Here is a 27,074-nt window from a genome sequence, read left to right as displayed (position 1 = left end):
GGAATTAATTAAAAAACCTGCAGGAACCTAGTCAATCATATTGACTATTTGCTGCTTTATAAAACAAATAAACAACATACTTTTGATCAAATTCACCGAAGAAGAGCAAAAATTGGAACCAACAGTTGTCGAGACGTGTCGATGACGTCACAGCCACGACTCTTGATGCCGCTCCTGAGCTCGCGCCTGGCTCCACCCTCACTTACAGACGTGTTGAACCGATCCAGCATCCCGGAGGAGGAGGAGGAGAATGAGGAGGAGGAGGAGGAGGAAGAACTTCTCCCTGACTTTTAACAGCCGCCACAAGTTCGTCAGCTTAAACAAATTAAACCGATGCCCTTGCTCGGTTGGGGAAAAAAACATAGTTTGCCTTTTTTTTTTTCTTCTTCCTCACTTCGTCCGTCTTGGAGTTCTTCGCATGGGAACAGATGATATTTGAGCCGCGTCGAAGGGAGCTGAGACAGAGAGGAGGTGGGTGTCGGGTACGAGGCTGTTCGCTTCTCCTTGTCCGGTTCTGCGCACACTTCGCGGACACGAGCTGGTCTGATTTGGGCTCCCGCTGAAAGCTGAACTGTTGCGGCTGCGGCTCTGTAGGGTTTCATGCAAATTAAGCGTTGGGATCTTGCCTGAAAGTTCTTCAGGAAACTTTGCAGTGAAAAAAAGATAAAAAACAAGGGATCCAAGCCCCACAAACAATCAGCACATTTTGAAACAATGGCCCTGAAAGCAAGAGTATTGTATGATTTCCACGGGGAGAACCCAGGGGAGATCTCCATAGCAGAGAACGAGTTGGTGACTGTGTTCACTGAGGAGGAGCTGGAGGGCTGGCTGGAGGGGGAGAACACCAGAGGAGAGGTTGGCCTGTTTCCTGCCTCTTATGTTGAGCTCATCAAGGACCACATCAGCTCCAGCGCCAGCAACAACGGCCTCTCCTCACCCAAAGCCATAGCAGCCCAGTCCCCGGCCCACACCTCGCACACGTCCTCGGACTCGCCGTCTCACAGGGGATTTAAGGTTGGTAGTGGCGGAGGAAGCATCTTCAACACCAGCCAGGGCAGCGACGACGACTGGGACGACGACTGGGATGACGGCTCCACTCCTGCACACGGGCCCCAGGGTTTCAGCACCACGCCTCCCATGTACCCGGTCACCACCTCCTTGCCGAGCCGCAGGAGCAGCCAGCAGCAGGCCAAGAGCTCGGCCACGGTCGGAAGAAACCTCAACAGGTTCTCCACCTTCGTCAAGTCCGGCGGGGAGGCCTTCCTGCTCGGGGAGGCCTCGGCGTTTGTGAAGGACGGGGACAAGATCGTTGTGGTGATGGGGAAGCACTGGCCGGAGTGGCAGGAGGACCCCTATCCCTTCACGTGCACCATCGATGACCCCACCAAGCAGACCAAGTTCAAAGGGATGAAGAGCTACATGTCCTACGGCCTCACGCCGACGCACACCAACGTCCAAGTTAACCGCAGGTACAGATTCTTTCCTCTTTCTCTTCTTCTCCACCTTCACAGCTCCAAACTGTCCCTGTAAATCCTCGCACCCGTCTCCACTGCCATCCTCCCTGCAGGTACAAACATTTCGACTGGCTCTACGCCCGGCTTGTGGAGCGCTTCCCTGTCATCTCGGTGCCCCACCTGCCGGAGAAGCAGGCCACGGGCCGCTTCGAGGAGGACTTCATCTCCAAGAGGAGGAAGGGTCTGATCTGGTGGATGAACCACATGACCAGCCACCCGGTGCTGGCCCACTGCGATGTCTTCCAGCATTTCTTGACGTGCGGGGCGGACGAGAAGGCCTGGAAGATGGGCAAGAGGAAGGCAGAGCGGGACGATCTGGTCGGAGCCAACTTCTTCCTCACCATCAGGTAGGAGCTCATCCCTGCGGAAGAGCTGGAGTCCTGGGCGACTGTGGTTTCATCACATGTTTGTAAAACGCAGACACTTTGACTTCTAGATGAATTATTGCTCTTCGTATATGTGGATGAACAGTACCACACTGCATCTCTGATTTTGTTGTGGCACTCGTTCTGGTAAGAAGCTTATCATCATGGCTGCTATTTTATCAGCAGCATAAAGAATCATAGATAAGCACCAGCAAGAAAAGGCAAAAGCCAACGAAAGGCAACTACATCTACGATTACTGTTTATTATTATTATTCACAACTACGCTTGCCTTCTTAGCTTGACAAACCCACATTCCTGTGTCTCATATTATAAGTTCTAGGTCATTGTTTTTGGGCTGTATAGCGATTCAAGAAATGGAGAACAGATACACCCTTATCGGTAACTTAAAGATCTTCGTAATATCTTTTAAAACCAGTAAAGTTAGTTTTTATGCACTTTGTGTGAGCTAGAATCTTTTACTTTCTCTAAGGACCCTGAATACTTGGAAAGTCCTTGTTGAAGAGACAAAATATGTCGGGCTAACATCCCTCGTTGTGTTAAACAAAATTAAGGTTTCTTTAGGAGGTGAAGTGATTCTCTGCTGCTGCGCTTATTGCGTCTATTAAACAGCAGCCTCGTGCCATGGCAACAGTGACTTGTTAAATACACAAGGGTCCAGTCTAATCTGACTGCTGCAAACAAAATTTCCAGAAAAAAAAAAACATGCCAGGGGTCATGGGAGGTAATTCAAACATGACACCAGCCCGTTCGGCTGCCTTCTGATGGTTGGAAAGCAGTGCATGTCTCAAAGTGGCTTTAGTTAAATTTTTGATGAGTAGGCTAGTCTGATAGGCAGTCAGAGTCTGAAATAGATGCCACGAGACCGTAGCCTGGTGATCTCAGTTCGGGATGTTACTATTGTAGGATCTGCCACAGTGGGTACCCTAAAAACCGAAGAGAATCTTATTGCAGAAGGGATAGTGTGCCAGTTGTACATGTGGGTAAAGGTTCTCTAAAGGGCTTTACCAAAAACATTTGCAACTCTATAGTTTTGGTGCTAATTTTAATAATAAAAAAAACAATTGAAAATACTAAATGTTCATCAAAATTGTAACATAAAGTGTCCCACATGGATTTAGAATTTTATTCCTTTACCATTTGCATGCAAAATGAAAAAATACTGTTCATAGAACATAGAAGCACATGTTGATCAGTGATCTCCAGTCCTGGTCCTCCAGTGCCACTATCTTTGCATGTTTCACTTGTTTCTCTGCTCCAACACACCTGATTTGAATCAATGGGTGATTAACAGGCTTCTGCAGAACATGAAGAGGTAATTTAACCCCTGAATCAGGTGTGTTGGAGCAGAGAAACAAGGAAAACATGCAGGATAGTGGCCCTCGAGGACCAGGATTGGAGATCACTGTCCTACATACTGAAAACAACACTAAAGCATTTAATTAAAATAAAAACTAAAAAACAAGGGCTCTTCGCTGAGCGTGAGTAAGCTTCCCACCAATACGATTAAGTTGCTGTAAATGGCTAAAAATAAAGCCAGGAGGACTGAAACAATTGCCTTTCCCCCTCTCCTTTCTTCCACAGCACACCCGCCGTTCCTCTGGACCTCCAGGAAGTCGAGAACAAAATCGAAGGCTTTAAAACCTTTACCAAGCGAATGGACGAGAACATTGTCGTCATGAACACCACCATCGGCGAGTTTTCACGCAAACAGATGACGGGCTTCAAGAAGGAGTACCAGAAGGTTGGGCAGTCCTTCAGACTTCTCGGACAGGCGTTTGAGCTGGACCAGCAGGCGTACTCGGCAGGCCTGAACAGAGCCATCGCCTACACCGGCGAGTCGTACGAGGCCATAGGAGAGTATTTTGCCGAGCAGCCACGTCAGGACCTGGAACCTATTTCTGATCTGCTGGATCTTTATAAAGGGCACCTGGCCAATTTTCCTGACATTGTTCATGTACAGAAAGGTAAGCGCTTGTGTGAGATTCAGATGCAAAGCTTCTGTGGTCAATGGCTGAATCATACATTTAAACTCATTCTAACTATTAATAAGCTCCAGTATAGTTTCATTGTATTTTCTGTGAAACTGCTGTGTGGTGAATCACTGCTGAAATCTGCTGAGATGGCTGAAAAAGAGTTCTTGAGGTTAAAAGAAGCTAAGCTCAAATCTAGGTAAAAGGAGCAAACACTACAATAGGACAAAGTCTGCAGAGGTTGTTAGATTGCAATCATGTACAAAAAAATAAAAAAACAGAAAAACAATACTGTTAATTCTGATTCAGCAACTGCACAATTAAGTCTCCAGTAAGCCTTCAAGAAAAAATAGACAGGCGAGTGTCCTTCTCTGCTCATTCACTGGAGGCCACAGATTTGTAGTTTCCATGCTGCAGGCTGTAAATTCTTTAAATACAAAAGACTACCAGCTTTCTTCATTTTTTCACTTGCATCAAAAATAATTAACGATGCATCTTGCAGGCATCCAATCTTTAGTTTCCCTGTCTATAAATCATGTCAATATAAAAAGAAAGAAAAAAAAAAAGCAGGCCAAGACAGATTTGACTGTTTCCATACCAAGAGCAGCATCTGTTTCCAATTACACAACTACAGCACAAATCTGGGTAGAAAACTGAAACCCCTGGGTCACTCTGAGACGGGTTCTGAGCCTCACTAAAACAACACACAGGGGAACACACAGCCACATACACGCACACGGGCATTTACAAAGCATTTCCAGAGGAATCAGCTTGTTAGTTCCTCACAGGTTGGGAGGAGGGGGGACTTGCTGCTGGCATGCAAAGGCCAGTTGTTTGCCAAAGCGAGAGGCACTGTTTCTATAGTCCGCTCAGCTTTCTTCACATGATACAATCACAGCTCCAAACTATGGAGACGGCCTCAATAAAAAAAAAAAAAACATCCTTCTGAGGGACTTTACATCACTGTCTGATTTGATTGCCAAGCAATGCATTTTATTTGCAAACAACAGGTTTAATATCCTCCAGAGAGGCCTAAATATGCAAACAGATTCCTTTATTGTGCAAACACAAGCTATTATTAGCGTGTCTGCGGAGCGTGGTGTTGTGGAAAATTTGTTGTACTTTGTAATTCCAAAAACATAAAATCTGGGAAAAAAAAGGAAAAGGTCTAAAACATGGTGGCTAGTTGGTAGCAACATTTATCCAATGTCTTTGTGAAACACAGTTTTACTTTTGAAGAACCGATGAACAGTTGTGGAAAAGTGTGCAAATAATTAGTGCAAAATTCCCCCTGCATATCATCAGCATTATCATTCCAGATAAACCCCCTCTGTACAGGGTTACGGAGTGTTTTCTTGCTGCCGTCATAGGAAACCTGCTTCTTGAGTGTGTCAGCTGAGTAACACCCATGACCTCATTGCCCTGATGGATGGTCTACGCTGTTGTCTGGATGGGGAAATGAGTACATTTGACAAAAGATTGCTAGTGCAGTCTCACTTTCCACAACAGCCAACTTGGAGAAGAATTTGGAAAAACAATAATTTGATTACACACACTGATTCAGCATAGCATTTTTTTTTTAAAGACAACCTTCACGCTTTTCTCAGTAACTCTGCATTCCACAGATACTATAGTTGACCTTGTGATATGGAGCTAAGACATTTTTCCAATTGCAGCTAGACTTGAAAATAATGTATCACTAGAGTTTTAAAAAGTGGGCGAACTAACCTAAAGGGAGGCTTCTTTGTTGTCCTAAATGTCTTGTTAAAATATCAGCAGTCTTAGTTTGGTGTCTAAGATGTAAAAGTTACATCTGATTTGAATGAGTTGAGATTCCTGGGCTCCTTGCCCCATGTTGCCCCTGAACTGCAGGAATGTAGGCTTTGGATTAGGTTCCCCTCCTCCTCCTCCTCCTTTTCTTCCCTTTTCTTTCCTCCTTCCATCTGGTAAATGTTTCCCACCAGAACAGCGGTACAAAAGTTCAAATTACAGCGCTGTAATCGCCTTGAGGAAGTCCTGTGTGATCGGTGCAACAGTTTTTTGGGGTTTTTTTTTAGAAATAATAAGGAAACAGAAAAAAAAAGATTGTGTGTTTGTGAACCAGGACCGGCTTGCTCATCATTTCCTTCACACGGTGCCATGTCAGTGCTTTACTTCGACTTCTATTTCATCCCCTTTTTTATGAGTCAGGCCTGTTCAAACGTTACCACTTCCCCCCTCTAAAAGTTGAGTCACATTAAACATTATGAGACATGTCTGGGGTGTTGGGCAATGTCAAAGAAAAGACGTCTGGAAAAATCCAACAGCCAGCTCATTTTTAGGGTTAACAAGTCACACCCACTAAGTCAAACTGAAGTCACGCTGAAGTCCTCTTAGTGAATGCTGTTTGTCCTTCCAAAGCAGGCCACTAGAGTTCTCATTGACAAAAATGTTAGGTTTTCTAGGCAAACTGTGAATCATACAGAACTATTCTAGGGAAGTCAAATAATAGAAAATACTGTCATGGAAATCCACAAAAAAGGTTCCCTGTCTTGGTTAGTAGCTGCACAGTGCCTTTGGAGTGGCAGACCAGGATGGTGGTTCTCATCCTCTCAGCTCTGAGACCAGTAACACATGCCATCTGCTTTCTGTATACCTAAAGTGGCAGTTGTTTCTGTAGCCTCAGTACCTTTTCTGGTTTGTATTTACGAACAGGATTTTAAGGCGTAGCTGATTTGAAGAGGCTTTTCAGTTTGGAAACCTCAGAATTAGTTTTTTTTTTTCTTTATAAAAAGTGTAGCTCTGTATGGCTGTTTGTAACTGAGTGTGAGGCCGAATCCCAATTCCTAGTGTTACCCCTAACCCAACACCTTGGCCCTTAATTCAAAGTGATATGGGGAAGTGGGTAAATTATTCCACTATGAAACAGACACTTATTTAAGAAGCTGATACTCAATAAATTGTTTGCAATACATTTAACTTAAAAAGATGCAGCATATTTTTTGCTGCAGTACCAACATGCAATGCAAATAGTTGTTAAATCTGTAACAGACAACAGTACAGGACGTTGAGTTTTTTTGTTTTTTTTTTAAACAAAAACCAAAAGTACCAAATGTAGTACATCTGAACACAACAAATTAGAGATTAAAATGGTAAAATATTTTATTGGAGCAAGAAAAACATTGCAGTTTTTTGAATGATTAGGTCATTTCCCCTCCGCTCAAACCAGCTTCTCTGGATAAATATCATTGAACTTTGATATTTTGCATCATCATAAATGTAAAGAAATGATCATTTTTTTGTTGTTGTTTTTAGCACTGAAATAGAAATATAGTTGTTTTGGTTTTTTAAAATGATTATTTCACCATCTTTTAACAGGCGCACTGACCAAGGTGAAAGACTGTCCGAAGCAGGAAGGTGAGCTCCACGAACGCTGCAACATCATATCTTGTGCCACGCTGGCAGAAATCCAGCACTTCCACCGCACGCGCGTGCGAGACTTCCGCTCCCAGATGCAGCACCACCTCCGCCAGCAGATCAGCTTCTTCCAGAAGATTACCGCCAAACTAGAGGACGCGCTGCTGAAATATGACGATGATCAATAATCCTCTGAAAGAAGAACAAACAAAAGATGTTTTTTCCATCTGGCACCAGCGGCTGGAGGAAACATAACCCACAGGGCAAGTTGCTGGATTATCTGAAATAACTGTGATGAGTTTACCAGTTGCAGTCATTTTGCACTCCGTGTCCATCTGACAGCTCAGCGATTCTGTGTAAGGTATTTAAAGCTGGTTTCGACATGCTGCAGTTTGAATCATGACTTCTGGGTCATGCCACTGCGACACGTCCTCCATGTAGGAAGTATATTTAACCCAAGGCAAACAAGGACAGGAAACTTCCTCATCTTTAAGATCCAGTGGTTTGATAAGACAAGAAGACAAGATTAAATGGACTTTTTAGGATCATTATTAATACTTTCACTTTGCTTTTACTTGAATGACCTTCTCAGTATTGTTTGGTTGCACCGTTTGCAGATGTTTGTGACTGTGGAAGGTGGCAAAGAGGGCGTTATCTGCTCTTTTCATTCCAGTTAGTCAAAATGATATTTGAAAATTTGACTGTGTTGTCTCTTATAACTCACAAACTGAAACAGTTTCACCCTTTCATAATTTGACACCATGCATAAATTCAGCATTTCATTTAAGTGCAGCCTAAATGTTTGGGTTTCTTTTCAGTGATTTATGAAAATCTGATGTCAGTTGAAAGTCAGGGTCAAGGTACAGACATATTGTTCTGATTGATGGATGCATTCGAGCTTTCAATTCTTTAAAAGGCAATGTTTTTTTTAATTAAAAAATGAAATAATAGTGTTGGTTAAAATTGGCCCAGTCTGTTCATCTCCGTGTCTTAGATGGTTGTAGCATTTCTCATAATTGCTGGCATCAAAAATGTTTAAATTCCACGTACGTTTTGGAAAAAGTTGCTTTTTATATAACGTTGTACTAAAATAAACTGGGAGCTGTTTGTTCTAATCACTATTTAGTCACTGAACCAAGAAAAACTGGTTTAAAAAAAAGGAATACTGATCAATCAAGTCTCACTTAAAGGAAAGCTCTTTGGACAAGCTAAGATAGTAAAGTAAAAATATCTTAATAATATATACATTTCCAGAAATAACTGAGCTAAAGTAGTGGTGTTACAGTAGTTTCCGCTGTAAATCTTTCACTTACAGAGTCGTTCTGTGGTTCTTTCAGGCGTGGGTCCATATTTGTTTCCTGGCAGTGGATTTTATAAGGTTTACACTATCCTCTGCTTGTTGTCATTAACAAGGTTTTTAAGTAATTACTGGAGCAAAGGACTTTTATTGACATTGATATATATAGATCTTTTATATGTAATGTTGTATGGTTTTCTCTGAATATAATATCTGGCTTCACCTGATCTGTGTCCTGTCTTTGATTGCTATTTAATTATTCTTTTTAATGGCCACAAAATGCTTATGGCAGTTCAATGATTTAGTAACTGTTTTAAATAGCACAATTATTTACATTTTAAACTTCTTTTTCAGATCATATGTATCTGCTTACAAAACGGTAGCTACACTTTTTCTCTCATTGATAATTCTAGATGTTCCCAAAGGTATTAATTGAAGTTTAAACTCTGTACTTTGTGTTTTTGTCAAGTCAAAGATTTCCTAAAGAAGAGCATTCTTTGACTTCTTTTTTTTTTCTTTTCCTGTGAAGGCAGCAGCATCTGTGTCCCTGATACCCGACACCACAGTTTACAATCTGCAGATCAGTTTACTTAAACAGCAAGCTCTTTATTATTTAGAGCAACCTTTTTTTCTCTCTTCTCCACTCAGATTATTTTGCTCTTCATATTAGCATTTTGTATTTATTTATATTGTTAGTGTTGCGGAAAAGCTTTCAGTTCCACCTCTTTATATTTTCTTTCCAAGGAGAGCAATTTTCTTGTGGTCCTTTTAAATTAGTCACAAACAATAGTCCCTTAGGTTTTCTGAAGTTCTTTCAAGGTTTTTCTTTTAAGGTTAGTTGATTTTTTTTACCTCAGCAATTAGCTGAAAAGGGAAAATATGTCCTTAAACAAGAGGAAACAGGACAATGAAAGAAGAGGCTACAGGACTAAAACTAATCTACAGACAAGCCTTTGACAGTGGTACTTCAGGGATTTCCTACAGAACAGGAAAAAATATCAGTAAAAATCTAACAAAGGATTTGAAAGATGCATCTATTTTGTATTAATCAACATTATGCCAATCTCATCTAAAATTAGAAAAGATGTACCAACTTATAGAAGCTTATAGAATAAATGTATTGAATGAAGAAAAGGCTCTGCAGGTTAAGGCTGCATTATTTGAATAGTTGTCCATCATTTTTAAGTTTTTGAAGTTTGCATTTTCACTGTGAAAACATGGACATCTGAAAAAAACAGCAGAAGAACTATGACACTAAATAAAGACTACCTGATAGTTGGAAATCAGAAGGCAGCATCCTTCTTTTACCACAGCACCTGACAGAGCCATGCAGATTGCCCACAAGTGCTTGAACTTAGCACAAATAGCAGTTTTTCAAGAAACATTTTATTGGAAATGTTTTTATATATCAGTAGTGTAGATTTAAGTGGTTGACAACAGTGCTATGAATTTACAACAGTGAGTTATTTATATTCTTTCTAGTGGACTATTATTAGCATCTACATCTTTGCAAATGACAGAAAAGTTGTTTTTTCTGAACTTAAATTGTTCTGTTCAGGGTCTGGGATGTGTTGGAGAGGCAGGTTGGCAATTGAATCTGGACCGACAATCAAAAACATAAAAATAAAATTTAAAAAAAATGTATGGTTGGGATGTGGTATTTTACATGCGTGAGCTTAGAAACCTACCAAATCTGAAGATGCAGGTACAGCACAAACACAATCTACCATCTGACATGCAACATTTTGAGAAAGTACCTCATCAACTTCTAAACAAGTCGCAGTAAAAGGCTCAGTTACCCGGTACCTAACTTACTAAAGTGTGTGCTAACTAAAATGTATCTGCTTTAAACATAGAATACTATGAAAGAACCAGTCCTGTCTACAGGATGCTGCACCTTCCTGTTCATCAGCAATTAAAAAAATATATTACTCTTCATTTGCTGTAAGTTCAACAGCATGTCTAGTACAGAATCTAGTTTAAATGTTACTTGATCTTGCAGATGTGTTGGCAGAATTTTTTCATCACAATAGTGCTAAGGATGAAAATAAACTGGAGGTCACACATTGAGCATATTTTTGTTATCACCAAATACGATACCTAAAAAGCAGATAATCAGTATTCCTGTTATGACATTCTCAGACATTACACCTCTAAGGCACAGTTCATGTTTAAATTACTTCTTCTTAAACCCAGTACTGGTTGTTTTTAAGCGACGGAGTAGAGGATCGAGATCTCCAGGAGATTCCTGCAGGAGAAACTGGGGGTGAATTACCACAAGTAATACTGTCTCTTTCATTACTGTTAAACCTTCGAATATTTACATCTCTGCCTGAAAAATCAGATTCAAATGGCCCCCAAAAGGTCATCCCAGGAGCCAGACTCCTCCTTGGACTCATGGGCACCCTAGGGGAGGTTGGGCAGCTTGCAGAGCCAAGTGGGGTCACCATCACATTGGGCATGGCCATGCTGCGCTCTGGCCGTCCCAGGTAGGGGCTGTCCTCAGTGGGTAACTGCACTGCAGCCAGCTCGTGCATTAGCCGCTGCCTGGCCTGTTTCTCTTTGCGGTGGCGGAACACCAGTATCAGAACCACAAGGATTATGATGAGAAGCAAACAAGCCAGCAGCGGCAAGATAATAAGAAGAGGGTCAGAGGCAGGGCGAGGCAGGATCTCAACATGAACCAGATCAGTGTCTGGACGGTTCACTGGACCGTGCGTCTCTGGGACAGGAGGAGTGTGAGGATGTTGGGTATGACTGTTCCCGTCTCCTGCTCCCTCTGGACTGGCCCCCGATCTCCCTCCATGAGTCCCACTGCGTGTGTGGTTCCCCCAGCGGTTATGAGGCTTCCCCTTACGCTGGGTCTTGTTTTGTTTTTTCTGTGACAAAATGTGAGGTTGCAAACCCTCCCCTGCCACGCTCTGCGTTGCAGACGCTCCTTGTCCACCTCCTGTAGTGGTCCTGTTGTGTGTTTGGAAACGAGTTACCGTGCGTTCCTGACTTGAACCGTCCACTTTATTCGAACCTCTCGAGCCGTGCCGCATCTGGCGGTGTGGGAAAATGGTGAAGTGAAGCTCACCCTTTGCCGGCTGGACGTTTCCAGCCTTCAACATGAAGGTAAAAGAATCGTTGAGAGGTGTAGCGGGTGCATTGCCTCGAGCTGTTGTGATCCTGGATTCATTATTTTGAATCTGGCTGTCAGAGTCACTGAGGGTCTCCTCGATGGCAACTCGGCCTTGTACCACATCTCTGAATGTAAATGTCTTCAGGACCTCTGCTGTTTGGTCAAGATCATAGGTAATCTGTATATATAAACACAGATACAGCAAATAAGAGAATTCATCAACATTGCAATGTATAGACAACTTTACTCTAGTTGTTACATTGAAATCTTGTCGCAATGCTGTAGAAAAGGACAAGGTTTACAACAATCTATATTACCTTGACTAGCTTTCCATGTTTTGGTGGAGACAGAATCTCAAAGACCGGGTTGACTCTGCTGATTCTAGCCAACTCTGAGGCATCAATCATGGCTTTCCCCAGTTTCACAGCAATACCACTTGGAACTCTAACTGGTTCCCTCAAGTAGATCAGAGGCCGAACAGTCACATTCACAGTCTGCCCTGTTAGGGTTCCGTAATCTACACCGGGAGATGATGCTGAGACTGAGATCTGGAAGCTGTCCTCTGATGCACTAAGATCAGTCATGTGATAAACAACACGACCAAACTGGAGGTCCTCATGGCAGAAGGTGATCACCTCTTGGTCGTTTATAGCGATGCGTCCGTGAAGGGGGTGTGTGGTAACTGTGTAGGAGATGTTGGCTTGTCTTTGACCATTGGTTTGAGCTGCCAGCTGGTTGGTTGTCAGGACCACAGCAGTGCGGCCTTGAACCAATGACAGCCCAGTGTTGTTCACCATGGATACAGTGGGTTTAATTACCTCCAAGCTAAACAGTTTGTATAGCGGACGGTGATGACCGTCGGTTACGTTAAAGTAGAAAACTCCTGTCGAGGATTCACCCTGAAGGAGAAACATGGAAAAAATGTTTTATCAGCACACTGACCAACCTAAATCTTTATTTACAGTATTTCACAGAGGCATTCAAATTGGTTTTACCTGCTGTATAAAATGTAGTCGGCCATGGTTGACATCATACTGAGTAAAAGAGGTGACTGGTTCCGGTCTTTCTCCCAACGTCAGGTAGCCATTGTTGGGCTTACTGATCACGAGGTAGTGCAGCTCCTCTGGTGGTGTATCATGGTCCTCTACCTGCATATTTAGGGTGTCAAGATTGTTTTACAAGAGTTCCGAAGCAATGCTCTCCAAGATCCTCTCAACAAAAGTAAAGTCAAAGCTTCAATAAACTGTCTCACCTGAAGATTATCTGGTCCAAGAACAACTCTCTCTCCAACCACAACTTTCATACTGGGGGCTTTACTTCTGATCAGCGGTGGATGGTCATTAACAGGCGTCACCGTGATGTTAAACATCTCTGTCACTGTCACTCTGTCTTTGACAGGATGGCGATGAGAAACAGTGCCAAGCGGTGGAAAGGAGGACGATGAGGCAGAATAGAGAGGGGAAAGTAAAGTGGAAGATGAGGAATCGGAAGAAAAAAAGGACAAGGACGATGATCGGGAAGAAGGAGAGTGGTGGAAAGGAGCTGCCCAGGCCCGGAAAGTGAAGCTGTCGCTCGTCGTCTCTGAGTCATCGTGGATATACGTGATGCCGAACTTGTTCAGGGTGGCTTGGGAGAAATCTGGTTGGCTCCTGTGAAAAGATGATAACCCAAAACCCATTCATAATTTTCAGTATCTAACTTTTCCAGTCTGTGCCTTTGTTTCCCATTCTTCTAAAGTTGCATCGCTTGCTTAAATGTGATGCTTTCATTTTGTTTAATTGTTTAATTTGAGCAACATAATCTGTACACAGCAATCAACATAAAATACAGTATACCCTTTACTCTGATCTTTCAACTTAGTAGATTTTTGTGTAAAAGAATAGATCTGAATTTGTTGCTGATATGGTCTTACATCAAAAATTTTTCATTACACTGAGGTTTCATCAGTCTTTTTTAAAAATAACAGCCATGTACCTGGAGAGATTATGTCCCCGTATAGACAGAGCTCCGTGTCGGGGCAGAGAAATCACTCGATACATGATGTGGTGGTCTTTTCTCTGGGACTCTGGAACTATTCCCAGCAGATTAGAGGCATCCAGCTTGGACTGATCAATTGTCACACTCCCTCCTTCTTTCACCACAGCACCTGACATATTGATAGAGATGGCAGATGTTTCCCTCCTGAACTTTCCTCATTTATTCTAGGAGCAAGATGCTCATAGTCCTGAAAGAGCACTGATACCTGCATTGTTCAGAAGTCTGGTCTTGTGTTGAGGGTTACCCTGATGCTCATTGGCTTGGTAGGAGATTAAAATGGAGAAGGTGTGTGGAGGAAGAAAGGCAGGTGGAGACGATACAGTGAAAGAAAAAGAGTCTGATGCTGACCACCCGACTGTCTCTGGCTTGTTTTGATCATACACGATAACTCCATCATTCACCTGAGGGAGAGTGAAAGAATAAAAATAAAGAGGGAGTAAAAGGAAACTACAGTTTTCTAAAGTATTATTCTGATTAGTCAATTAACCCTTCTTATATCAAACTTGGGTCTTACTTATCTATCAATGAATATTTGCAAAACTTTTGTAAGCTATTGTATTGTTATTCTTAGTTAACCTTTCTGTCTGACTTCCCAATCTTCTATGGAATGACATATGCAAACACACACATTCCTACCATGCTCTGAGTAAATGTGGAAATATTTCTGAAAGAGTCGTCGGGCATTCGTTGGACCAGGCGGCCAAGTTTAGGAGGAGAGGTTATGGCAAATACAACAGACTGGTTTCTTCTGATGTCAGTGATGTTGTTCGTTACAACCTGAAGCTCCTGGTCTGAGATTGGTGTCAGAGAGCCTTCGAGAGGAACAAAAGACACAATGAGAAAGGAAATTCAGGGACAGTTAATGGTCATACCTCTATGTACAAATTTTATAAGTGTTTAAAATCATACTGTCAAACAGATGCACAAATCAAGATGGGCTTACAGCCTTCTCATCTAACATCAGTGCCATGCCTCATAAATGCTCTACAGAACGATGAGCACAAATTCCCACAAAACACTCCAAAGTCTTATAGAAAGCCTCCCAAAAAGAGTAGAAGATATTATAAGTGTAAAATTGGTGCTAATTCTACAGTCCCTGTTGGTGTAATGATGTGTGGCCAAAATCTTTTGTCTATAAAGTGAATTAACTGCTTCAAAAATGTCTCTTTGAAAGGCAAGACAATATGACATGAAAGAGAGTGTGTTTTAAAAATAAAACCACCTTCAAATCAAATGGAAAGAGTTACTATTATCTGGTAACAAGGTAACGAGACCATCTAGTGGCCATGTGTTGTATTACATCATGGGGAAAAAGTTGTTCTTGTCTAAGTGTGATTTTATTTATAATTAAGAATTTTTAGTTTTTAAAAATCTCAAACCATATCCAATCCACTATACTGTTTAGTGAGAAGAGTTATCTCCAGAAGCTGAGGCAGGTATACCTGGGTAGACCTCCATGGGGTGGTTTCTCTGCAAGGTGAGAACCAAAGCATGAGCAGTTGTGCTGAAGATCTGACGAGGAGCAACGTTCACTCCGTCGTTCACCTGAAAGTGAAAACCACCTGATAATGGACCTGTGCAGGAGAGAGGACAGATTAGACAAGGTTCTATGTCAGTAAAAGGATCCCACTGACACTGACACCACCACATGTGTACCATTGTGCACAAACACCAGCCGTCTGTTTTGAATGTGATTTTGGGTGAAGTTCAGGATGTGTCGGGAGGGGGCACTCTTCAGAGCCAAGTGTCCATTGCTGGGGGGTGTGATGATGAACTCCAGGCCCTCAGGTGGAGTGTCAGAGTCTTCTGCACTAAGTTCGTTTGTGGTTATCTCCGTTACTGAACCCATCCACACCTGAAGAACCAAAGGAAGGACAGGAAGGAATCCACATAGTGATTCTCTTCAAAAGTACATTGAGAAAAAGCATGTTCTAAACAAAGAATGCATGATGCCACACCTATTTTGTTTACCTAGGTGGTAAAACAGCAAAATTTTACCAAAACAGCAAAGAAATTGACCACAACGCAGGCTAAACACAAAACCTTCTTAGAAACTACACTCTCGTACATACATTTTCTCCTACAGTTGATAATCATTTCTGTGGGGGGTATTTCCCACCTTCAGGCCTTGGTTGGTTGTGACAACAGGAGTCTCATCATTAACCGGTGTGATGTTGATGTGAACAGTGCACGGCAGGCTGTGCTTCTTTATTTCTGTCTGGTTGGCCACAATGGTAAAGTTGTCCATCAGTGTTTCACTGCCATCATGGACATAGGAGATGTACTCCCGCTCTACCTGGAACCAGATGTTGGACAAAACAAATTCATAGTTTAAAACATAGTTTTGCTCAAATATTGATGAATATTTTCTCATAGAGACATTTTATTTGCATGCATAAATTTGTAATTGGAATAAGTTGGGCATATTACACTCTTACACATGTCTAATTCACATGTTAGCAATCTTTAAATGTTCTGTGAAGCCTTTGACAAGAACAGAAGTGCATCTCGAACTAAAGAACACATTAGATGTAGACACAAATGATGTATTCAGATGTTTGTTTTCTGTGCTCAGTCAAACCTCTGTGTGTGTAAAAGCATTGATAGGCATCCCTGGAATCCGGCTGTGCTCCAAGTGCCCAAATTTTGGTGGAACAATGACTTGGTACAGGAAATTCATCCCTGAGAAGTGATGACTCGCAACCTTGATGATCTTAGAAGTGAGAGGCTGGGATGTCCCCTCATCAAGGATCAAGTTAGACACCTGAACAAGAAAAAGAAAGCACTGGCTAAGAGGCTACAGTTTAATTTTCTAATTTGCTTATGTTTTCAGAGTTAGAAATTTTGTTGTAATAAGCATCTGTTTAAACTTGTGCTACCTGCAGAGGAAGGAGGATTGGTATGATATCAATCAGAAGCCTGATGGGTCCAACCTTTGTCACCCCATTGGTTGCCTCCAACAGAATAGAGTCATTAGTGCTTCCTGCAGCCTGATGGTCATAGATGATTAATCCCTGGTTGAGATCCTCTTGGGTGAAGGAGGCTACAGGTTGCTCCTTGATGCCCAGAGCAGAGGAAGACTGGATAAAAAATAAATACAATAAAAAATCAAGGACTATTTATATGTGGATTGTTGGGTATTTAATGCTGTATGTAGCACTTCTGGGGCTAGTTTAGGAAATCATTTATTAGATGGGGAAAAAAGAATGATGACATGAATGAAAACCAAAAGAGGTTTTAGGTTTGGGCAAAAAAAATTAAAAATCAGTTCTTATGTTCTTATGAAATACTCCTTTCATGATTATATGAGAAAAAGTGCATAATTTTAAACCACACATAACTGTACTGAAATTTATGGAGCTTCAACATTGGTAGAAGTGATAAAAATACGTAAAGAATAAATTATTATTAAAAAAGTCACCTATCCTAGTTAGGAAATGCAAGGTTCTGGTGTTCAATTATCAAAAACCTTTACTTTAGAAACTTTTTATTCAGAATAACCAGGTTTTTTTTAGTATGGCTTTATAAAATTACTTAAATTTTAAGAGGAGGGAAAGTTAAAAATGTTCTTCACATTTTAAACTTGTCAAAAAGCAAATCTGTGGTAGATATACCTTATGCAGGTGATGCTTGTCTCCAGTTATATGATTCTTTTTGGCAGTGGATGATTTATAAATGACACCCACTGTAGGAGAGTGTAGGACAGTAAATACCATCTCTGACGGCTGACTGTCCTCATGCACCACCTGTAGAAAAAATGACATATGTTTAAAGAATGGAAAATAAAATCTTGCATCTTGGAGTTGTAATGTTTGACATTACTGAGCTGCATATTTCCACAAATTTTGGAGGGTTTGGTGTTCATGAAACAAAATATCAGCAGTAAAATCTTAAAAGTCTTCTGTCTTACCTCTAGATGTTCCCGACTTATAGAGACATTCTGTACCTCTCCCACCACAACTGGGTGGTTGCTTTTGACAACTGGGGGTCTCTGATGACTTTCCAGGTAGATTTTTACAGGCACTCCTATATCCAGATGTACCTCCCTCCTCCCTCTTTCCATCCGCCTCTCTGTGCTCCTTTCTCTTGCTCTTGCTGTCACATTGAAAACATCCAACAGCTCATTGTTTCCGCTGTGATAGTACGCCAGGCGCCCTGCCACCAGGTCTCCCTGGGTGAACACTGAAATGGCATCTGTTCCTATTATGGCTTCCCTCTGTCCGTCATTAAAGCAGAGCACGCCGTGTTTGGGCGGAATAAAGACCTCAAAGGTGACCTCCTGGGGGTCTCGGATGTCAAGGTTGCTGTTGACACTGAGGTTAGCAGAAGACAGGGTGGTAAGTCCGCCCTGCTGGACCATCAAACCTGTGTTGTTCTCCACCTGCAGGTACGGGTCCTGTGCCATCACCTGCGTCAACCAGGAACATAAACAGAAGCAAATTATTCACTGATAAGATAAAAAAGGTAATAAATAGTGTGAACATAGAGGAATAATGGGTTGAAGCATTCATAATGACTGATTCCACAGCAGATTACAGTTAATAATGTACCTTCTGATTGGGGTTGTCTAGTCTTGGCTTTTAAAACTGTTAGTTGTCATTCTTTTTACTTGGCTTTTGGGTTTTCATGTTATTGACATTATTGTTCTCCAAATGCCTAATTCAACATCTACCTCCATGCATTTCAGCTTCACTTGTTACACCTGTCTCCCTCTCATTCACACACATTCTGTCTTGCTTTTACTGTCTTTTGATTCTCTTCTCATCAGAGCACACCTCTACCTCTCCGGAATCTCTACCACCTGCTCCCTACTCTCACTACAGATCAGAATGATTTATGCAAACATCATAATCCACAGCAATTATAGTGTAAATAACTACAGTAAAATACCAATCTTAAAATATATTTACCTCCAGCAGAGCTGAAACATAATGTTTTCCATCTGTTACGAAAAGGACAAAACGTCCTAAACTCACCCCGCTGTGGATAAACAACACCTTATTCTGGGGGAAGAAGCAAACAATAAGCAATGATGATGAAATATGGTATTAATGGTCTTCACAAAAAATGCAATCTGTTTAAAAATCTGCATCCATTTTTAAATGATAATTAAACTTGTGTATTCAGGGATTGAAGGCACCTGGGTATTTAGTTTTAAACCTGTGTTGGGATCAATGTTCAAGTACTGAATAAAGTGGAGTTGTAATTTCTAGGTTTGCAATTTTTTTCAATATTAAGTACTAGATCCACAAAGCAACAGACTATCTGTGAAAAAGGCAGAAGGGGGGAATTTGTTTTTTTTAAAAAGTGCCTTTGTTCCCAGTTTCCTACAATATATTCTTAAAAAATCTAAGTCTTTTGTTTCCCATTTCCAAGACAATGAAATTACTCATTCTAATTTTCATTTCTACAAGATCCTTCTGTAACCACTGTCCTCTGCATGATAACAGATTTTGCTAATTTACAAATTCACAAATTTACTAAATCCATACATTGTCTCATCAGATTTCTTTACAGATGAATGTAAACGCTGACCTGCTCGAGGTCACGCTGTGTGAACTCGTACAGCCTGTGACTGGGATCACTGGCCAGCACCAACTCCCCCATCGGAATCCCCCTCCGTGTGTAGACCAACCAGCTGTCCTCAAAATCAGAGTCATCGTCACGGTAACACAGATCATTTAGTGTCACCAGCCTTTGCCCATCACGGGCCACATGGAAAATTTTATCCACAACCCGAACAGGTCTCTGATCATTGACGAGCTGCACGGAGATATTAAAGATTTGCTCCGCTGTGACTCTGTCCTCCTTCTTTGTGTGTTTGTGTGGTTTCAGAACAATAACCTGAAACATGAAGAAATCATGCTTGATCTCACTGTCATTGTGAACATACATGATCCGCTCCTGGGTGATATCTTGATTTGTGAACGTCACAATGTTGTCATTGATTGAAGTTGAGTTGGACAGGTTGATCTTCCGTATCTGCCCATATTTTGGGTTCACCGTAACGTTATAATGGACCTCCCGGTTACTTGCCGTGTGAGTGAACAAAACGTCTTTAGTAATTACTTTGCTTGCTCCTTCCAGAACTGACAGGCCTTTGTTTACGATAGTGATGGCAGTTGACTCAGCTTTGATGTTGATTCTGAAGTCGTATGGTGTTGAAGTGGCGTGCAACGAAAACACCTGAAAGCTGAAGGAGTCTCTAGTGTCATCGTGGAGCCTGTTGAAGAGTTCGTACTTCACCAAACCATCTGTAATGTTCTTCTGGCTGAAGGTTGAGTTCCTCTGCAGAACCTTTCGGTTGAGAAACAGCTGCCCTTTCTTTGCTACTGTCAGAAGCCTAAAGAAGATCTCGCTCTCAATGAGTTTAACACCCTTAGATATCACATGGAGGTCTTCAGGAGTCAGAACAGCAGTCTCAAGGCCGTTGATTTCCATCTTGCTTCGTGTTACCTTTAACTGAATCCATCGTATCTCTATAGGGAATACAACCTCCTCTTTGGCCTGGGAATTAATGATGATCCTACATTTGAAGTAATCAGTGATGTTGTTCTGAGTCTGGATACCACGGTGGGTGCTTATGTATCGAACCTTTTCCCTTTCTAGAAGTTTTTGTGAGAAGAAGGTAGTTGCTTTCCAGTCGCCGCTAGAGTGTAATCTCTGAATCTCACCATGTTTTGGCAACTCTGTGACATCATACCAGATATCTACGGTGTTACCAGCCACATTAACCCGTACTGCAAGGTGACCAGTGGTAATGATGGAAGCTTCGCCTTGGTTCACCTCCAGTCCAGTATGATTTACCAGTCGGTATTCGAGTTTTACTGTCATAATCCTTAAAACCACTGTGTTGCTCACCTGGGAAAATGAAAAGATACAAACTGCATGTGACAACAGACAAAAAAACACAAGAGATGAGAATCAGTAAGAAGAAATGGAGCAGCATAGGTAGATGGAGAAAAAAAGTAGTGAAATAAGGAAGAGAAAATAGCAATTTGAGCCTAAAGAGAGAGTCTGCTTAAAAACAATATACATTTTACTTTACTGGCTAAGATTTCTGAGTTTACTGTATTTTTGAAAAGCCAGCAATTGACTCACCCTTTGCCCATCACTGACCCTGAGTGCCAGTCTGGAGGCAGAAACCCCCGTGTGCACAAAGCTGATCTTACCCTCCTGTAGATCATTTAGAGAGAACAAGTTGATGACCCTAGAAAAAAGACAGCTTTGTGTTATTTGCCATTTTTCACTCTTTCCTTCCTCTTTCCTTTTTACTCCATGCAACTAAACCAGGTTGTCAGCTTTTATTTGGAATACGCCATGCCACCTAAAGCTCTCCAAAAAGATTTTCAAGGATCTAATCAAGTTGCATCAGCCATAGCACCCACCTGCCAGGGTAATCATGGTGCTCAAGGTACCCAGCTTCAGCATTGAGGTTCCCCATGGAGCTGAAAAGCAGCTCTTCAGGGCTGCTGTCTGGGTCTGACACACTCAGCACATCTGTTGTCAACTGAGATCATTGTAAATACATTAGTTTTGATTTTCTTGTGTTGAATAAACATAACATTTTCATCATTCTGGGATTTTGCAATGCATACCTTTCGTTTGGACTTCTCCAGTAGAGTAAAAAGGTTTCCCTGTGGCAAGCTGAGGACAGGCGCATCGTTAACAGGACTTATGCTGATTTCAAACCGATACAGACGATTGTCCTTCTGAAACACTGGAAGCTCTCTCTTGTTGTTAGCGAAAACTGAAAATGTGAAGAAGTCATTTTGGTCCTCTGAACCACTGTGGACGTACATGACCCGGCCCTGCCACAAGTCCAGCATACTGAACGTCCAGTCCTTTTCCTCTGTGCCTGCTGTAATAATTCTCTCCTGCTTTTCATCAGGCAACCGATCTGGATTTGGGCCGAGGTTCAGACGGAGCTGGCCATGAACCGGATGCTCTTCAATGCGGAACACTAACTGTGATGGATAGATGCCAAGTTTGTGAAAATCCAGATTTACCTGCAAACAGAAATAAATTTCAAACAATACAGAAGACAAACCCAACAGATATAAAAGCAAAACATGAACTGTTTTACCTTCAAGTGTCTGGGCTCAAGCAGGGCCTGGCCTCCTTCGGCTACCTCCAGCTTTCTTATCAACAAAACATTCTGGTTGATCTCCTGTGTGGTTGTCACATTAAACTCAGAAGGATCTGTTTGGTTTAAGGTAATCACTGTCTTTGGAGCTTGTCCTACGTTACATCCCACGGTAATGTCTTTGGTGACTATCGCATGAGGTAAGCCAGTTTTTTGAGAGTTCACCCTAATTTTTCGGAGGCAGCCTTTAAAGGAGTTTCCTCCTCTTCCTTCTGATGGAAAAGAAGGCAGACCTGCTTTTTCCAGTGCATTATCATTTCGTCTCCCAAGAAAAAAAGGCCCATTGAGTTGGATGGCCTGAAGCTCCTGACTCAGGCTGGCCTTCACCAACTCCTTACCCACAGTCAATTGGACGCGTCGTGGCAGCAAGTGAAGCTGTATAGTGTACCAGGACTGGTTGCTGTGGACACTTGTCAAGGAATGCAGCTCAGTTTTACTCCCTCTTCCATTTCCAATTGAAGCCACAAGGTGACCATCTCTTATCTCAATAGCTACAAACCATCCCTCACTTCCAGAGCTATACAAGACCATGCCATTCTCTTCTTTTGTGGAAGGGTACAGTTCACACTCGAATGTCCCCTCTTGAAGTACTTCCCATTGTGGAAGCAAAATAAAGGCTTTAGAGCTGAAAAAAGTCACAGGATCTTCTTCTGATGCTGAAAACTGTGGACTACAACCCAGAGATACCTCATGGGTGCTCCTGTATCCAGATTTCTGTTTGAGACCGGACAGTATGTTGTGATCATTGAAGACAACTTCATCCATACAACCTCTAAACCCAGTTGAGATATTTCGAAGGTAATGGCGGTTCAATCCGGCTGTCCCACCAACGAGGAGCCCATCTTCAACACTGAGCTCTAGATCTGGTCCTGGCATTTGAAGATTTGTGTGAGATGTTTGGTCCACGATCATGTTGATATCATGGTATGTATGGTTTAGATCCACTGCGTGCCACATAAGATCATTAAGATGGATGCCCTTTTCTGAGCACAGCAAACGCTCACCTGAGCCCAGGTTTAGGCGTACCTGAGGTGTGAGGGTGGGGATGAGAAGGAAAGAAAGTAAAAGATGAACACACATTGGATTTTTTGTTTATGGACATCTTAATATTATTATTCTATGCCCTTACATGAATTACACATTTTAGATCAAATAAAACAAGAAAATGAACACAAATGTGGTTGTCTCCTTCAACCTCAGTCATGAAGGAACTTGTTGTAAAATGAAGCCAATGCCAGGGGGTTTACTTTTTTTTTCTTTAGTTAAGAAATCTGACACCATTTTGCATGCCTTCTTTCTGACTTGCCCCTGGATTGTAAAAACCAACATATCTCAGTTAAAATGTTTGGCTGTAATGTCCCAAGGCATTTTTCCCCCCTTCCTTTCCTTGAATGTGTGAAGCAATTCCTCTGGGAGGGTCTAACTGCTCTACAGTCAGAATACTAGCACTGACATTGATTTCATTTCTCCAAAACAAAACAACTGTTATACCTCTCATCTTCCTGTTTCCATCTAAAAGCTGTCAGTTACTTTTCATGTGTCTTACCTGCAGATGTCCAGAGATCAGCTCCAAAAGCCAATAGTCTTTGCTTCCTGCAGCTAAAAACAGCAACCCCGACTGGCTGGAGGTTCGAAATCGTACATGGATTAACGTCTGAATGGACTTCTCTACAGTTTGCAGGTGAATGTAGCTGTTGCCATAGAAGGAAACTGCAAGACAGAGAAGTAGAGGAAAAATTAAGGCCAACAATGCAGCCAGATAAAGAAACTGTGTATATGTGTTCATTTAAAATTACAACAAATGAGGTCTTCTGAAGACTAAATGTTTTGAAAAATGTGTTGACTTGTGGTGGTGTTATACCAACTTGGCAATGATCACTCACTAATTTGCTATCCATTAATCTGATGTGACTCGTTTGTCAATGTGGTGTCTATTCTGTCTATTCTGCACTTTGTAGCTTTTATCTGAATTCAATTAATGACTGCTAATGGATTCAATGTTCTGATGCTCATTAGACTTCACTGTTTGACCCAGATGACACAAACTGGTCTTTTACTTGTACAAAATGGAACCCCAATTGTCATAAACTTGGTGCTGTTTTTCATTGTACGGGCTGTGAAATTAGAGTGGGAAAATCAGATTTCCAATACACATTTAATGAAAAGTTTTGAATTTGAAAGAAAATTCATGGCTATGGCAAGGCAGAATTACATATATCTATAAGGATGTTTATTGGACCAGTGCTAACATTATGTGTACATGGTAACGTGGGCATGCAAATGTTCATCAGCTTAGATTGCCATCATCTTTAACAACTTAACATGTAATTTATTGTCAAAAGGAGTCATACTGAAGTCTGGATCTGATGGTGGTAATACTCCATGCGTCATAATCTTTAACATTTCTAAAGATTAAAACTTAAATATTAGCAGCAAATGCAATGACAACTCATCCTATAGCTGATAGCTGACATCCTATAGTTCAGTTCTGACAGATGTGGAAAATCTGTTTTAAAACAGTAGATGCAGAGCGTACTTGCATTTAGTGAATGCACCAATGTACCTTCCATTAAGTGTGAATAATAAAAAAGTAAAGCTGTCTTTATTTCCATTGATTTGACCTACAAAACAGTGGTAATGGAGCACTCAGTCAAAGCGAGGGTGCATTTGTGGAACCATACAACAACATACAGCAAACAGAGGTCAGAGTGGTCGGTCTGTGCGTGTATTGGTGACATTAATAACTCTGAAAAACAAAAGGCACAGCCATTTACAACAGCAGTGAACACAGCAAAGCAATTAAAGAACTGTTTGTATAACTCATATGAGGATGTAAAAAACAAAAACTGACTATATTCTGACTCCCGGTTTTCCATTAATTTGGGGAAAGAAAACAAAGCCAAGAATTTTGATTAATTAGATATGAAAAGTTCTGCTCACATAAGCAGTTCTACAATACAGCACAATAATTTAATTTTCTTTTCTTCACATTTTGCACATACCAGACTTTTATATACAGAAAACCATCTTTTTTGCCACAGTTTTTGGTTCCTAAACAAAGATTTTGCTTGCAGTAACTGCATCCACATTGAAAATATCTGATTTTGAAAAAATGTAAATATTAATGGTTTAGTGTCAGATAAAATTTTGCAATAAACAAGGAGATTGTTCACCCAAATTTATTAGGTTAGAAAACACAGCAAGCTCTTTTATTTTGCAAGTTTTGAAAATAGAAAAACTACACAATTTATATTCCATTTAATTTTAGATTTTCTTGCCTCCACAGATACGTTTCTTTATCCTAGGAGATTTTTCCTTTGCTTTTTTCTTTGCCTAATAGTCCCTTCCCATTTCTGGTTACTATCTGCAAGTGCTAAAGTTTGTTAATAAAGTTGTTATTGTGCGTGATAAGACTGGTCCCAGTGAGAAGCACTCAGTCAGCAGGCTGGCCCAGCATGATGCTCTTCATAAAGCCCATAAACCCATGGTCATTATAACCCATGTGCGTCTTAATCTGCCTCTGTATACCTGAACAGTGGATTATTAGTAATCTTCCTACAGCCACTGACACCTTGAATGAGTGGGATGAGATGTGCACAACTATTTGAGGCTGTTTTTACATTTTCCCACACAGAAGCAGCAACTTTTGATATGTTTGGATGAAAATCTGACTGAGCTCTCCACTCAGAGCTCCTGTTCACACAAAAACACATAAGCTTTTTGTCAGTGCGGTCCAAATAACTGCTTAGCAGCACAGAGGGCAGAATATTTTATTTATGTGGTAAGAGTAAGGACTTTTTCCAAGAAAGGTTAGATAAACAGTGGAGCATGGTATCAAGCAAACACCTCATTGTGTCAAAACAAGTCAAAGTATAATCCATAGTATTGCCATATGCCCACAGTATGAGACTGGATTAAACAATAAGCTCCAACTGTCAGACAACACTCACATCTAGATTGTCTTTATTATTTTGTAGCAGATCTTAATTCAGTTGGAATTAAAATATATGAATGGCAAAGTCACGAATTGCAACCAAACAACAACTGATTTTTACAGCCTGAGAGATTATGTTACAGTAATGTGAACACAGTTTAGTTTAGCATTTGTTGTTATTTATTTTATTTTATTTTTTTATTATATTACAAGAAGAAGTGTTTCTCTGGCTCTCTCGCTGCAGCGCCTTACCTCCACAAACGTAGCCAGAAATCAGCAGGAGAATGAACAGATCAGCCCAAAAACTTCCCATTGTTGGTCAGGCTCTTATCATCTAATCAGCTAAGAGCAACATCTGGCTGCTTGATTTCGAAGTCCATTTACAGCACAGGGCAGGCTCTGCACGTCGCTCCCCTCGAATGCACCTTCCAGGCAGTTTGTGTTTGTTGAACAACTCAATCTTTGAAAGCATCTACCTGAGTCCGCTCTGTGAGAAGAGCAGAGCCAAAGTGAAGCTCCGCCCACTCAGCTCCGCCCATCAAATCCAAAAGGCCTGTCTGTCAGGGTGCAGTACTAAACATAAACACAAGGGGGAGGTGTTGAAGCGCACACAGCCTTCCAGAGGGAAAGAAGGACTGTTTTCTGGAACTGCAGCAGATTGAGTTCATTGAGGGCCTGAAACTGGATCTGCGGTAATGTTTGATTTTTTAAGGATCCAAGTGAGGCTTGGTAACATGGTGACCAGATGTCCCCGTATTTGTGGGACTGTACATCATTTTTATGTCCCTGATCACACAAATTAAGATACTATCTTACATTTTGACTGACTTTGTTTACAAAGGTTAACACTTCGACTACTACTACTAACTACTGATAACTATTTGACTGAAGGTAACTTCAAAAATGGCCAAACTATCCCTTTAACACCTACCCTGGTTGTTCAAATGAGAACAAAGTAGAAAAGTAACAGGAATGCATCATCAGTTTTTGATCAACTGTTTAACATTGACGACATCTGACAATTTCTCACACAAGCATTTTCTACAATTTATTTTGAATTTCCCTCTGGGATTAATAAGAACGTATATCCTGTATGTATTCAGTGAAATTTGGTTTCTTGGACAACAGAAAACTGACATTCAGTGTCTTCTTTGCTTTGGTATGCTTGTTTTCAACATATATGACAACAATATGACCAGCCTTTAATTTTTCCAAGTTCATTTTCATCTTGCTTCTTGTCTGCCCGAGTCAGGTCAATTCTTCTGCAGT

General features: G+C 41.3%; 2 protein-coding genes across 3 annotated transcripts; one reads left to right on the top strand and one right to left on the bottom strand.

Annotated features, from left to right (window-relative positions):
• Nucleotides 1–239: 239 nt before the first annotated feature.
• LOC108232583 (sorting nexin-18) lies at nucleotides 240–8,791 on the top strand. Its single transcript, XM_017410487.3, has 4 exons — nucleotides 240–1,469; nucleotides 1,568–1,861; nucleotides 3,483–3,865; nucleotides 7,229–8,791. The coding sequence occupies exons 1-4, from the start codon at nucleotides 715–717 to the stop codon at nucleotides 7,453–7,455; spliced, it is 1,659 nt and encodes a 552-aa protein (XP_017265976.1). The 5' UTR covers nucleotides 240–714; the 3' UTR covers nucleotides 7,456–8,791.
• A 1,166-nt stretch (nucleotides 8,792–9,957) lies between these two features.
• Nucleotides 9,958–26,324, bottom strand: LOC108232747 (chondroitin sulfate proteoglycan 4-like). 2 transcript variants are annotated; one of them, XM_017410755.3, is made up of 22 exons: nucleotides 26,058–26,324; nucleotides 23,418–23,581; nucleotides 21,812–22,897; nucleotides 21,324–21,734; nucleotides 21,114–21,235; nucleotides 20,827–20,935; nucleotides 19,261–20,586; nucleotides 18,636–18,728; nucleotides 17,636–18,133; nucleotides 17,340–17,471; nucleotides 16,605–16,805; nucleotides 16,307–16,489; nucleotides 15,845–16,021; nucleotides 15,382–15,580; nucleotides 15,168–15,299; nucleotides 14,362–14,537; nucleotides 13,931–14,126; nucleotides 13,663–13,834; nucleotides 12,941–13,337; nucleotides 12,684–12,836; nucleotides 12,006–12,587; nucleotides 9,958–11,866 (listed from the first exon to the last, which is right to left on the bottom strand). In XM_017410755.3, the coding sequence occupies exons 1-22, from the start codon at nucleotides 26,116–26,118 to the stop codon at nucleotides 10,751–10,753; spliced, it is 7,686 nt and encodes a 2,561-aa protein (XP_017266244.1). In that variant the 5' UTR covers nucleotides 26,119–26,324; the 3' UTR covers nucleotides 9,958–10,750. The 2 variants fall into 2 exon arrangements, with proteins under 2 accessions (XP_017266244.1, XP_037835447.1); XM_037979519.1 differs by lacking the exon at nucleotides 26,058–26,324 and having other exon boundaries at nucleotides 23,418–23,658.
• Nucleotides 26,325–27,074: the final 750 nt, after the last annotated feature.

The sequence above is a fragment of the Kryptolebias marmoratus genome, linkage group LG14 (genome assembly GCF_001649575.2).
Source record: "Kryptolebias marmoratus isolate JLee-2015 linkage group LG14, ASM164957v2, whole genome shotgun sequence".
Lineage (NCBI taxonomy): Eukaryota > Metazoa > Chordata > Actinopteri > Cyprinodontiformes > Rivulidae > Kryptolebias > Kryptolebias marmoratus.
The sequence above is the reverse complement of the archived record's forward strand: the minus strand, read 5'-3'. Positions and strand labels throughout refer to the sequence as shown.

What these genes read in the sequence shown, in the direction of transcription:
- LOC108232583 (XM_017410487.3), top strand. Translation starts at nt 715, where the DNA reads ATGGCCCTGAAAGCAAGAGTATTGTATGATTTCCACGGGGAGAACCCA. An exon ending in AACTTCTTCCTCACCATCAG is followed by an intron (nt 1,862 to 3,482) that starts GTAGGAGCTCAT and finishes TTTCTTCCACAG; the next exon opens with CACACCCGCCGTTCCTCTGG. An exon ending in CATTGTTCATGTACAGAAAG is followed by an intron (nt 3,866 to 7,228) that starts GTAAGCGCTTGT and finishes ATCTTTTAACAG; the next exon opens with GCGCACTGACCAAGGTGAAA.
- LOC108232747 (XM_037979519.1), bottom strand. Translation starts at nt 23,657, where the DNA reads ATGAACACATATACACAGTTTCTTTATCTGGCTGCATTGTTGGCCTTA. An exon ending in TTGAGCCCAGACACTTGAAG is followed by an intron (nt 21,735 to 21,811) that starts GTAAAACAGTTC and finishes TTCTGTTTGCAG; the next exon opens with GTAAATCTGGATTTTCACAA. An exon ending in CACCATGATTACCCTGGCAG is followed by an intron (nt 20,936 to 21,113) that starts GTGGGTGCTATG and finishes TCTTTTTTCTAG; the next exon opens with GGTCATCAACTTGTTCTCTC.